This window comes from Sciurus carolinensis, chromosome 13, assembly GCF_902686445.1.
Source record: "Sciurus carolinensis chromosome 13, mSciCar1.2, whole genome shotgun sequence".
Taxonomy (NCBI): Eukaryota; Metazoa; Chordata; class Mammalia; order Rodentia; family Sciuridae; genus Sciurus; species Sciurus carolinensis.
In genome coordinates, this window is record NC_062225.1 from 23,227,502 (window position 1) to 23,240,134 (window position 12,633).

A 12,633-nucleotide genomic window follows, 5' to 3' on the forward strand; every position below is an offset into this window, starting at 1 on the left:
AGTTACATCCTCATGAATGCAGGGTAGGTAAAATAATAATGTTAGAAAATATCTTTGTTAATTTATTGGGTGAAAATAGTGTTCCATTGTTGCCTTGATTTTCATTTCATGATAGCTGGTGAAATGGACCAACGTAAATTGAAAAAGACTAAAATTTACACATGATATATATTTACATACTTATAGTTATTCTGTTGAATGCATATTTACCATATATCTGATGGTGTGCTCATCTTTTTCTCATTGTTTTGTAAGAGTGCTGTGTGTACATGGAAGCTAACTTCCCCCTGTCATATATGTGGTAAATAATTCCTGTTGGCTTTATTTTACCAATTAATAGTTCTTGACCTACAACAATTTAAATTTTTGTGTAGCCAAATCTGTTAATCTTTCTCTTAGTGAATAAGGCAGGACTCTAACATTATCTTTTTTCAAAATTGTTTTTGGTGATACACCAATTGTTTTGAATAATTTTTCTCCAGAGTATTAAATGCTATCTTTATCACCTACTAAATTCCTAAATGTGTTCTTGGGCCTGTTTCTTGATTTTCTATTATCTTCAATTGGTACGTCTGTGTATTTATTTCTTTGGTTTTGGTATCTGGGTTATGCTGGCTCTGTAAAATTAATTGGAAAGATTTAAAGTCTTCTCAAACATCTGGAACAGTTTATATAACATAAGAATATAGTCTTTTGAGGGTTTGAAATAATTCACCCATAAAACCATATGGGCTGGGTGCCCTTTTTGAGTGGGTGTAGTAATGGCTCTTTTAAAGCTTTTCAATTTCTCTTGTGATTATTGTTATTTTTAGTTTGTTGCTTTAACTCTAGTCAATTTTGATAATTTATCTTTTCCTAGAAAAACATCATTACTTTAAGTTTATTCACATAGTCTTGTGCAGAGCAACCTTTTATAATGTAAACAATTCTTTCTACCTATGGTGTTTTCCTTTTTCTCATTTCTATTGTGTTTGAGGTTTTTCTTGATTAGCCTTGTTAGTTTTTAAAACTTTATTGGAGTTTTCATTTTTATACTGTTTAACTCTTTAGACTTATTTCACTGTTTCCTTTTTAAATGTTCTAATTTCTTCTATTTTTAATTACTTAAATAATGGAAGTCTTATTTCTGCCTTACATATTGTGTCTAAAAGGTATTTGGCAAACCAAGGCTATATTGAACTGCTTTTAATTTTAATTTTTTTTATACTTAAGTAATCCATTCTGAATTTGTTTCAGTGTATTTTCTGAGAGCAGTATGATTTAATTGCTGTGTGGATAGTATACATTTTTTTTTTTCAGAGTAGATGCTGCTTGTAGGGATTTATCTTTTCTTCATAGTTTAGGAAATTACAGCCACACCATGCTTAAAGACTGGGTGACTTCTGACAAGGGCTTTGAAGATTTAGTTGTTCCAATGACACAGAGTGTACTTACAACAACCAAGATGACTGTGGGGTCATCAGCCATACAAGGCTATGGGACCACTGCTGTCAACTTGGTCTGTCATTAACTGGAATGTCTCAGGTGACACATACTGTACATCAATCCATCTAGATGTGGGACTGTTCTCATTTTTTTCCTGAGACATGAATTCTATTTTTTTTTTTTTTTTTTTGTGGTGCTGGGGATTGAACCCAGGGCCTTGTGCATGCGAGGCAAGCACTCTACCAACTGAGCTATCTCCCCAGCCCATGAATTCTTAAATATGAGTTGAGGGGTATATTTTTAAATTCCACCATCATTCCATGGACCTCTGAAGGCAGGGTGGGAATGCCAGCAGGGAGTGTAGCTGGCCAGCTTGGGTCCACCTTCTATTGGTAGCTGAGGACTCACTCCAGTTTCCTCTCTGTAAAATGGGGCTCTTAAGAATCCCAACCTAAGGTTGTTGGAAGGATCCAGTGAGATTATAAATATAAAGTTCTTTTAATGCCTGGTATATAATAAACTCTAAAGTGCCACTGACTGTTTATCATCATTATTCTTGATTTTTTGCATCAGTCTTGCTTTCTCTGTTTCCCATGTGGCCTTAAAATGAGCTATTTATTACACTTTTTCTTGTCAAAACTTTCTCTTCCATCATTCCATTTATTTTGCTTTTTCTTCTTTGCTGCTATCTGTCCTGTCCCCAAAGTTTTGCTTTGCCCACGAAGGGTACCTCTTTTGCTCTCTCTTGAGGATCCCAAACCATTTCCTGAAAAATTCAGATGAAGGCTCTTCTGAATCTTACGGATGCAGTTTCCATTCCCCATTTATTCACTCTTTAGCAAGATCCGCTCAGTGTGGGTGTCCCTGCACCCACAGGTCTGTCCATCTGTCTGCACAGATCGTTAGCAGCAGGACAGGTTAATGTGCTTAGTTCCTGGAAGACTGTGCCCGGTGCTCTTGAAGTCAGGACCTTCTCCAAGCCTTTCTTCCAGGTTCTCTGAAACATTTTTCAGACAAACCTCTTAATTATAGGAAATTTGGAACATGCTAGAGAATTATACCATGGACTCCCAGGTACCCTCGCTCAGCTTCAACCTCTAGCTTCTCTCTGCCCTTCTGAGATCTTCTTTGATACTTTGAATTGGTGGAATTCACAAAAACAACCTTCCAGAAGGCGCGTCTGCGGACCCCTTCCCTAGCCACTCCCCTCCCTCGGTGAGAACGGCCTGTCGCAGGATGCGGTGGCCGTCCTGTGCCCTCAGGGCGTTTCTGTGAAGGGCCAGCCTGTGCGCACAGGCGCAAGGATCTAAGGCGGGCGCTGCGTCATGGGGTGGTGCAGGGGGCGTTCCCGCTTTCTCTGGTCACAACTCTTGGAATGGAAGGCGGCTCTTCTCTAGTTTTCTGACTGGCCCTGTCCTGGTCTGAATCCCTGGTGGAGGCCATCATGACTTTCCTATTTTCCGACAGCTGCTGTTCCGAGAGGCGGACAGCCTTCACCTGCTGGAGGGGATCAGTCCTCAATTCTGATGGTGATGTTGGCCTTCATCTTTTTTGTGTCATCATGATCTTTTTTAAAAAAAATTAGTGCATTTTAATTATAATATGATATTGGGGTTCATTTTGACATAATTATACAAGCATGGACTATGCTCTAATTCTGTCCCAGGTAATTCCTCTTCCCTTCCCCTTGTCTCTCCACCTCTTCCCTTTTCTCTACTCTACTGGTCTTTCTTCTAGTTATTTATAATTTTTTAAAAAGCAATGCATTGTAGCTAGACATAAGGGTGAAATTCACTGTGGTATATGCATATATGTACCTAGGATAGTTTTGTCAGATTCATTTGATGGTTTCTCCTTTTTCCTGTCCCTCCTCTCTCCCCCTCAGTTTCTTTCCGCTACTCCATTGATCTCTCCTCTGTTTTCACGGGATTCCCTCCTTCCCTTTTCCCTCCTTATTTGGTCTAGCTCTCACATATGAGAGAAAACATTTGACCCTTGACCTTCTGATTTTGACTTATTTCACTTAGCATGATGTTCTCAAGTCCCATCCATGACACCATATCATTCTTCTTTATGGCTGAGTAAAACTCCACTGTGTGTGTGTGTGTGTATGTGTGTGTGTGTGTGTGTGTATCTCACATTTTCTTAATCCATTCATCTATTGATGGTCACTAGGCTGGTTCCATAGCTTAGCTATTGTGAATTGTGCGACTATAAACATCATGGCTGTATCCCTTTAGTATGCCGATTTTAGATCTTTTGGGTAAATACCAAGGAGTGGGATTGCTGGGGTCCTATGGTAGTTCTATTCCAAGTCATTTGAGGAATCTCCAAAGTGCTTTCCAGATTGGTTGTGCTAATTTGCAGTCTCATGAACAATCTATGAGTGTGCATTTTCCCCCACATCCTCACCGGCATGTATTATTATTTGTATTCTTGATAACTACCATTCTGACTGGAATAAAATGAAATCTTAGTGTAGTTTTGATTTGCATTTTCCTGAGTGCTGGAGATGTTGTACATTCTTTCATATATTTGTTGGCCATTTGTGTTTCTTATTTGAGAAGTGTCTCTTCAGTTCTTTTGCCAGTTTATTAATTAGGTTATTTGCTTTTTGGTGTGAAGATTTTTGAGCGCTCCCAAAAACATTATACAGATTCAATGCAATCCCCATTAAAATACCAATGACATTCTTCACAGAACTAGAAAAAAACAGTTCTAAAATTCATTTGGAAGAATAAGAGACCCAGAATAGCCAAAGCAATCCTGAGCAACAAGAGTGAAGCTGAAGGCATCACAATATGGGACCTAAAATTATACTGCAAAGCTACAGTAACAAAAACGGCATGGTCTTGGCACCAAAACAGACATGAAGGCCTGTGGAATAGAAGACATTGAGACAAATCCACATGGATACAATCATCTAATACTCAAAAAAGGTGCTAAAAACATATTTTGGGGAAAAGATAGCCTTTTTAACAAATGGTGCTGAGAAAACTGAACAACCATTTGTAGAATAATAAAACTTGATCCTTGTCTCTTACCCTGCACAAGTCTACTCGAAGTGAATCAAAGACGTAAGAATTTTATCCGAAACTCTGCATGCTAGAAGAAAATATAGGCTCAACACTCCAACATATTGGCACAGGCCCTAAGTTCCTTAACAAGACTCCTAAAGTACAAGAAATAAAACCAAGAATCAATAAGTGGGATGGCATCAAATTAAAAAAGCTTCTGCACAGCAAAGGAAAATATCAAGATGTGAAGAGAGAGCCTACAGAGTGGGAATAGATCTTTACCACCTGGTCCTTAGACAGGGGATTAATATTCAGAATACATAAAGAACTCAAAAAACTTAACATCTTTGACTATTTTAATGGGACGGCGAGAAAGGTGTTTATGTGGCCACTAGATGGCGCTCAAGTCACAGACAATCCAGCGTACTTCAGGGCGGTTTCCAAGGGCAGGACCATCTTCTTGCAGCTTATTCTGGAAATAAAGGAGAATCTTCTTGCAACCAGCCAACTGAATTTTGAATATATAGTGAAATAGCTTGATCTATGTGACAATAAAAGCGTTAAATTTATTGACTGAACTGGGGCCATTCCTGGGACTCCGATTCAGGTTCTCCGATGTCGCTTCCTGGAGGTGGGTCCTTTCTGAGGCCCCAGCTTCTCTCTAGTCCTGAAGATTAGCACTTGCCTTGTTCCCTGCTCAGCTTCTTTGCTTGTCCCCAAACCCCCTCAGAACGTGCCCTTCCTACGTTCTTTGCAGTTCTTTTGTACTATTTCTCTCCTCCTGCTGGGGTTCTAGCACATCTGGCTGGTTCACCACGACACTTAATTTCCTTACAGCTTTCAAAACCCAAACCAAACCGAACTGTAAAAACTTTCCTTCTCCACATTCCCCCACTTCATGTTTCTCCAGATGATTTGGTTCAGCTAGGAGTTTTTTGTTTTTGTGTTCCTGTTTTTATTTCCAGTGAGGACAAGACCTAACCCGAACCTCTTAAGCACTTCTGCCCAGGAGTTTGCCTGGGCATGCTGAAGTATTCCTTGGACCCTATGTACCAAGGGAAAATTTTTGTTTTTTCGAAAGGAGTGCTTTCCTTAGACTCGGCAGTTCTTTCAAAAAGTAACGGTCACACGAAACCCGCGAAGCCTGCGTGAGTTCTTGATCACTTCACACATGTGAAAATCATGCGACGTAAATAGCACTTGTAGTCTCCAGTTTTTTCCATGGCTAAGAAACCCCAAGTTAGTTTCTTCTTGTCTTTGGAACGTAGATGCTGACGCTTTCCCAGCCATTTTTGGTTTCTCCTCCTGCCTGGCTCAGGCTAGTGTCAGGCAGCCAAATGCCATGGGCTTGGGGGTGTGTGGAGAGGCAGAGGGAACTGGCAGGCTGGCTGCAGGTAATGGCCTTGGCTTCTCCAGGGCACATGTGTGTCCCTGGGGACTGTCTGCAGGCTTGTGACTGGTGGCTCACTGGGCAGGGAGGGATGCTTTCCGACTTTTTCAGCTTCCCCCAGGTGAGGGAGTTGGGCTTTGCTGCTCAGGCCACAAAACTGGGAGTATTCATCTGTGCTGTGCTATGGGGCTTCCAGGTCCTCGTTCCCTGGGCTCAGGGAAAACACACCAAAACACTTGTGTTTTGGCAGAAAGATGATGGGGACTAAATAGAGGCTTTGTCTTGGGCGGGCTCTCCGGCCACCCTGCCCTTGACTTTATGAGCTGTCCGCAGACACAGGGGAGAGAACCTGGGATGAGTCGTAGCACCCAGAGACCTGTGACCTGCCCTCGAGTTAGGAATCACTGGCCTCAGATGCCAGCAGGGCTATGCTTGTTACACACTCCAGTGCCTAGCCTGGTGCTGATTAGGCTTGCTGAATGAACAAATGAATGAATGAAGAAGTGAATGAATGAAGGAAAAGGACTGCTTAGTCCTCCGAGCCACCAGAAGCATGTGTTGGTCAGATGGCTGGTGGAATTTGGGGGACATCTGTGTCTAGCTGAGTACCAGTTTGCAAGCCAGGATTCAAAGTCAGTCTGTGGGTGGGAAACCAAGTTCACCTCTGCAAGAAACACCTGGGAGTTGGAACTATGACCTTGACCTCATTAGCCTGAGATAACTGGCTGGGTCTGTTAACAATCATCTGGAACTAGCATAAAGGGGAATCTGTTTCCTTCCGGGGGGGGGGGGGGGGGTCCCTGGCCACTGCCCTTCTGGGACTGTAGCTGTGCCAGAGTAGGTCATCTTGCTGAGGTCACCTCGCTCCCCTGTGGTCAGAGACCTGGCTCTCTCACTGGTGAAAGCTGATTCCTGGGGATATTCAGATGACCAGCAGGGACTTGGCTGTGGAGAGCTGAGGGGCTGGCCCAGGGCCTCACCCTCCCTGTGCCTTTGGCCACACTTGGTTAGCTTCCATATTCCTCTCTTCTTTCTCTGTCTGCTCATTTGCAACATCTTGCTGAACTCTTGAAGCTATAGGAAAATAGCAACAGCTTTTTTTGGAGAAGAGTAATTGGTAAAGGTGAACAATGAATGAAAATAATCAGCAAGTTCACTAACCCTGTCTCCAGGCTTGGTCATGACCTCAGACTTGATTACATTTTGTGGGATTGGAGAAGGGGAAAAATAAGAAGAAAAGAAAGATCAGAGTGCGGGAAGAGGCAGAAATGAAGGCGAGTCAATGGGGGAAGAAAACTGAGGTTGCTTGCTTCCTTGGAGTATCTCATACCTGCTCAGAAGCAAGTGATGGATACCAAGAGCAGAGTATTTCCCTCCTTGCTTCTATTTCTAGAATCCTTTACCAGCATTTGTGGGCACACTAACGTGTGCAGAACCTTCAGTTAGTGAACAGCATCTGTCAATATGCTTAATTGGAAGCAGTAGGTGCTAGAAACCAGATTCTAGGGCTCCCCTGTTGTGAAAACGCAACTCTTATCTTCAGTGGCAATACTGGAAGTGACCACTAGGTGGAGATGTTGTGCCTCGAAACACCACTGCGAAGGCTAGCTGGTCACTAAGTGTCAAACTGCCTGTTGGGTTTGGAGTACTGGGTGTGCCTTACTGCCTCACTCTGGTCCCTTCATGTTTCCCTCGCTCTTTCTTTATGTCTGTACTTGGTGTTCCCCACTTATCTGGCTAGAGTATAGAAAAGCATATATTTTCTGTGTTATTTCTTAAATATATTGAATTATGTTGAATGTATTGAATCATGTTTTGGGTCCAGTTTTCTCAGGGTTCACTGTGGTCCTGGGGGCTGTGTCTGGCTGCAGTGGGGCTGGTAATGGCTTAGTCCATGACAAACTCATGGCTGGGCTCGGCTGGAGCCTGGGGCCACGTTTGTTTTCTACATAGGAGCTGTCTTTCCACCTGTTGGCTGGCTGTCCATCCATGTGCCTGTTCACGTAACCATTCCTTCACCCAGCTGTGCCCATCCTAACCCCTTTTCCATTTCTTTATGCTTCAGAGGAGCCTGCAGGTGTGGTCAAGCCTCCGCAAGCCACAGACCGTATGTTGCTGTCACCTAGGGGACCATGTGGGCATGGGGCCTTGGGTGTTGTTTTGCTGGACGGGTGCGGGTGCTGGAGGCAGGGAATTGTCTGATTTGCATGAGGTGGGTGGGGGTCTGGAGCTTACCTTTGGTGCTTACCTCTCACCTCTGGTTAAGCATGTAAATTGCTTGGAATGTCTTAAAAGCAATTTCTTCCCACCTTCCCAGACCCCTTCCTGCACCTGCTGGGCTGGGTCTGGGGCTGGCAGCAAGGGGTTGGGGCAGGCATGGGGCCTCAGTGATCCAGGGAGAGTGCAAAGTGTCTCGGGGACCAGAAGGAGGCTAGAGGGAGTGAAAAACTCACAGGTAGATCATAATCAAGGCGATGAACACAAATGATTGGTGATATTCATGTGAGTTTCCATTTCCAAGACCTCCACTGTTGTTCCTGGAGTCAGAACCCAATCTGTGCTGGGGTTTGGAGAAGGGCAGTGTGGCAGAATGCAGAGCGCTCCTGGCAGAGGGGTGGGCATGGCTCCTGCCTGTCCCTGCCCTCCCTCACCCCCGGTGCACACCTTAGATCTGGTCCAGAGGCTTTTTTGCTGAGGCCATTTTTATTGTGCTTCTCTTGTCCATTATTGTGGACAGGGTCATCCCGGATGGTCCTAGCCCTGCTGCCCACCTTTGGCATTCTGGAAATGTCCTCTTCCCCCTTCCTCTGAAAGGGACAGAGGCTTTGCAGGGTTTTCAGAGTATGGTTGATCAAGTCCCATCCTCAGAAATGGAGCTAGGAACTGGAAAGTGACATTAATAAAAAAGCCTCTGGAAAGAGGATGTGGGTGATGTGGAGGGAAGAGTTCCCTCGTCGTTTATTCTCTCCCTCACGGTCCTCTGACCTGCTCCACTTAAAAGTTGTTCTTTGCATCCTGTGTGTGAGGGGGAGGGGATCCTGGGATGAGTCAAGTCCATCAGGGCACTGGGGCTTATTCCTGGGGGCTACACTGTGGGGAAGGGACCTCTAGCTGAGGCCCTTTACTGGACCCTGGGAGCTGGCTTCTGTGGTCACCAGACTCTGGGACCTCCTTTGTGCCTCCCTGAGACAGTTATCACTAGTGTTATTATTGTTTCTACATTTACAGGGGCTGCATCTGATGCATGTGGGGGAAACTCAGGGCCAGGGATGGGCTTGGGTCTGAAGGTGACTGGGTTAAGCCCTAGAAAACCCACTGGGCTGGCACCTCTGAGCCCGGCTTGTGTTTTCCAGTGGATGACAATCTGGGCTTCCTCCCCACCTTTGGGCCCTGCTACGTGAACCTCTATGGGAGTCCCAGGGAGTTCACGGGTTTCCCGGACCCGTACGCAGAGCTCAACACCGGCAAGGTGAGCGGCTGGAGCGCACCAGGTTCCCAGACCCCGCAGGTGCCCAGGCTGGTCTGTGGGGGTCTTCCAGCCTGGCCTGGGTAGCACCTAAGCCCAACCTAGACGCCAGGCACCAGAAAAGGCCTGAGAAGGCTCAGGGCTAGTGGGCATCCCCTCAGAGAAATCTGTCTGCCTGTCCTGGCTCCCAATTCCTGCCTATCTGATCTTTTCACTGTCTTGGTCCCTCAGACACCTAGGCCCCGCCCCTCTCCGGTTTCATCCCCTGGGGTTGGCTGGAGGCTGGCACCTCCATCTGGGTGACTTGGCATAGGCTCTGAACTCTCTGGGCTGTGATGTCCTCATTTGCAGTCATGGGTTGGCTTGGGGATCCCCTAGGAGATGAACTCAAACCAGATTGTGCCCCTTGCCTTCCCCTCCTCCCCTCTGACCTCCCCTCACAGGGGGAAGGTGTGGCCTACCGAGGCAGGCTTCTGATGTCCCTGGAGACCAAGTTGGTAGAGCACAGTGAGCAGAAGGTGGAGGACCTTCCCGCAGACGACATCCTCCGGGTGGAGGTGAGGGGCACTCCTCTGGGAGGGAGATGGGTCCCTGCTGGGGACAAACAGGGCAAGGTGACCAAGTAGGTGTCATGGCAGAGGAAGGACTCAGTTCTGCCCATGCTCATTGGGCCTTCACCTCTCTGGGCCTCAGCATCTCAGTCATAAATGGAATAATGCAATACTTACCCTGCGCCCCTGGAGGAATGTTCAGAGTCTCAAAGAAGATAAATGAAAATATACTGAAAGCCTCCAGCTCAATGCAAAATGAGATGCTATTTTATAATAAGGCTGTAGACTAGCTATTAAGTCAACACACACTTAGCATGTGTCAGATATCATCCTAGCAATCCTTCTGATGTCCTTGAATCTTCCCAGAACCCCATGAGGTCGCTGCTCCATTTAACAGATGAGGAAGCTGAGGCTCAGATATATCAGAGCAGCCAATAGCAGAGCTGGGCCTCTGAGCCCTGGCTCTATTACTTACCAGCTGTGTCAGTCTTCCTCTCTGTAAGGTGGGCATAATCATTACACTTGTAAGATTGTTGGGAGAAGTAAATTTATGTCTGTATGCAGGAAGCACTAAATAAATGTTAGCTGTCCTTACTCTCACCGTTCTCCTAAAACTCTGCAGTAGTTTAATCCCTCTTCTCTGGGCCACGAAGGGAATCACAGAGCCACGGTGACTCCAGTCACTTGTGACTGAATGCCTACCATGTCCTCAGCCCTGTGCCCTGTGCCCTGTTCCCAGAGGGGACAGTGAGATTCACTGATCCCAAGCACGTGGCCGTGCTATGAGTGCTGCAGAGCTGGCTGGCATGGCGGGGACCCTGAGTGGTGTGGGGTAGGAGCTCCTGCTGGTTTAGAGCCTTCAGCCCACTGAGTGGCAGAGGCGGCCTGGGCTGCCCTGAGGGGTGCCCTTGCTGCTGGTTTGGATCGAGGAGCAGCAGGACCTCAGGGGAGACCTTACTGGGGAGGTGTGGCCAAACATACCGGGCCTGGAATCAGTTCCCTTCCGTCCGTGACCAAACCCGGACGCTGCTTCCAAGTTGGACCTCTTTGCTCCTCGTCAGTCCAGCCAGGGCTCCCGGGTGCTGGTTCTGGCCAGGGCCTGCCAGACACGTGACCCTCTCCACCTTGGGTGTCTTCATCGTGCCTCCTTGTGACCCTCCTGCCCCCTCTCTGCCCTCAGAAGTACCTCCGAAGGCGCAAGTACTCCCTCTTTGCCGCCTTCTACTCGGCCACCATGATGCAGGACGTGGACGATGCTGTCCAGTTCGAGGTCAGCATCGGGAACTACGGGAACAAGTTTGACACCACCTGCCTGCCGCTGGCCTCCACCACCCAGTACAGCCGGGCGGTCTTTGACGGTGAGGCCAGAGGTTTTGCCCCTGCACGAGACCCAGGTCATACAGCAGGGGCTGCCCCTGAGTCCTGCCTCCCGTGTAGACCTGCTGTAGGCCCCTCAAAGCACCGGCCCTGGCAGGCCTGTTTGGGGTGACCCTGGCTCTGCTGCTGTGCTACTCCTGCTGTGCTCCTGCAGGCGGGGCCCCGCTGCCAGAGCCCACAGACTGGCTCCTAAAGCAGCTGCGGTTCATTGATCCTGACCCACTTCAATCATTATACATGGTACAGAGTCTGCTGAGCTTGGCTTGGAGACTTGGGGGGCGTGCGCTGGGATTTCTCAGGCTGGGCTAACGACCCCTCTGTTGTAATGTGCTGAGGGGCCCCAGGGAGCCACCGCTGTCTCCGGGAGCACAAGCAGCATGTTTGGATACTGGGGGACACAGATCACAGCCTGTGCGTCCAGGGGGGTTCTTAGGCAGGATCGGGAACAGGCACCTGTCTCCCTCCCACCTTGGTCCCCTTCCCGTCAACACCAGTTCCAGCCCTGAGCCTCTCGGGGTCTGGGCTCTGCAGAGCTGCGTACCACCTGCCCTCGGCTTCTGCCCAGTACTCGGACCCTTCTGCCCTCCAGGGTGCCACTACTACTACTTGCCCTGGGGCAATGTGAAGCCTGTGGTGGTGCTGTCATCCTACTGGGAGGACATCAGTCACAGGGTGGAGACTCAGAACCAGCTGCTCAGGATTGCTGACCGACTGGTGAGTGGAAACGTGCCCCTCCCTGCCCCGGGTGTCCGCAAACTTGTCCACTGGCAGTGCGTGTGTGTGAGCACGTGTGCATGCACGTACACACACACACACACACACACACACACACACAACTATGCCCAGCAAACTTCAGGGCCTGCTGTCCTCTCTGTGTTCTGCAAAGTGAGGCTTGTGGTCCTGTCCTGCATGCTGGGAAGAGGGGGTGATAACAATCCAGAGAAGCTCCAGTATGATGTGGGAGAAAACAGAAAGGGGAAGAGAGAGAGAGAGAGAGAGAGACAGACAGACAGACAGACAAACATAGACAGGAGAGGCTGAGCAGGACAGAGCCCAGCACTGAGCCACCTCGGATGCCTTTTGACTCAGCACACACAAGGGCTGGTGCTGGAAACTTCTTACTAGAACCAGAAGCTCAAAGTAGGGGAGCTGCCCCGTCCTCGGGAGGTCGTGTAGTAAAGGGGGAGTAAAGGGGGTGAGGGCTCCATGGGCCTCTCTGGCCCTGACGCATGGGGCTCAGAGGAGAGCAGCCAGGGAACACTGGGAGGCATCACAGGTACCGCGAGGGGCCGTCCAGTGGCGGGGCACAGGAAGTGGGAGCCCAGCTGGGGTCCAGGGGAGGGTGATGAGGCCATGGAAAGGAGAAGACCTTCGAGGGGCAGTTGTAGGATCTGAGCTACAGGCCTT

General features: G+C 47.8%; 1 protein-coding gene across 23 annotated transcripts in view; it reads left to right on the forward strand.

Moving 5' to 3' along the window:
* Positions 1 to 12,633, forward strand: part of Dysf (dysferlin) — a 209,931-nt gene that overhangs the window by 81,036 nt on the left and 116,262 nt on the right. For 14 of the 23 annotated variants that reach the window (XM_047522099.1, XM_047522103.1, XM_047522104.1 and 11 more), the window contains 5 exons: positions 7,898 to 7,939; positions 9,186 to 9,301; positions 9,742 to 9,855; positions 11,030 to 11,207; positions 11,816 to 11,940. In XM_047522099.1, coding sequence (XP_047378055.1) covers positions 7,898 to 7,939; positions 9,186 to 9,301; positions 9,742 to 9,855; positions 11,030 to 11,207; positions 11,816 to 11,940 — 575 coding nt within the window. The remainder of the gene's footprint in view (positions 1 to 7,897; positions 7,940 to 9,185; positions 9,302 to 9,741; positions 9,856 to 11,029; positions 11,208 to 11,815; positions 11,941 to 12,633) is intronic. The other 9 variants (XM_047522101.1, XM_047522108.1, XM_047522110.1 and 6 more) reach the window with 1 other exon arrangement.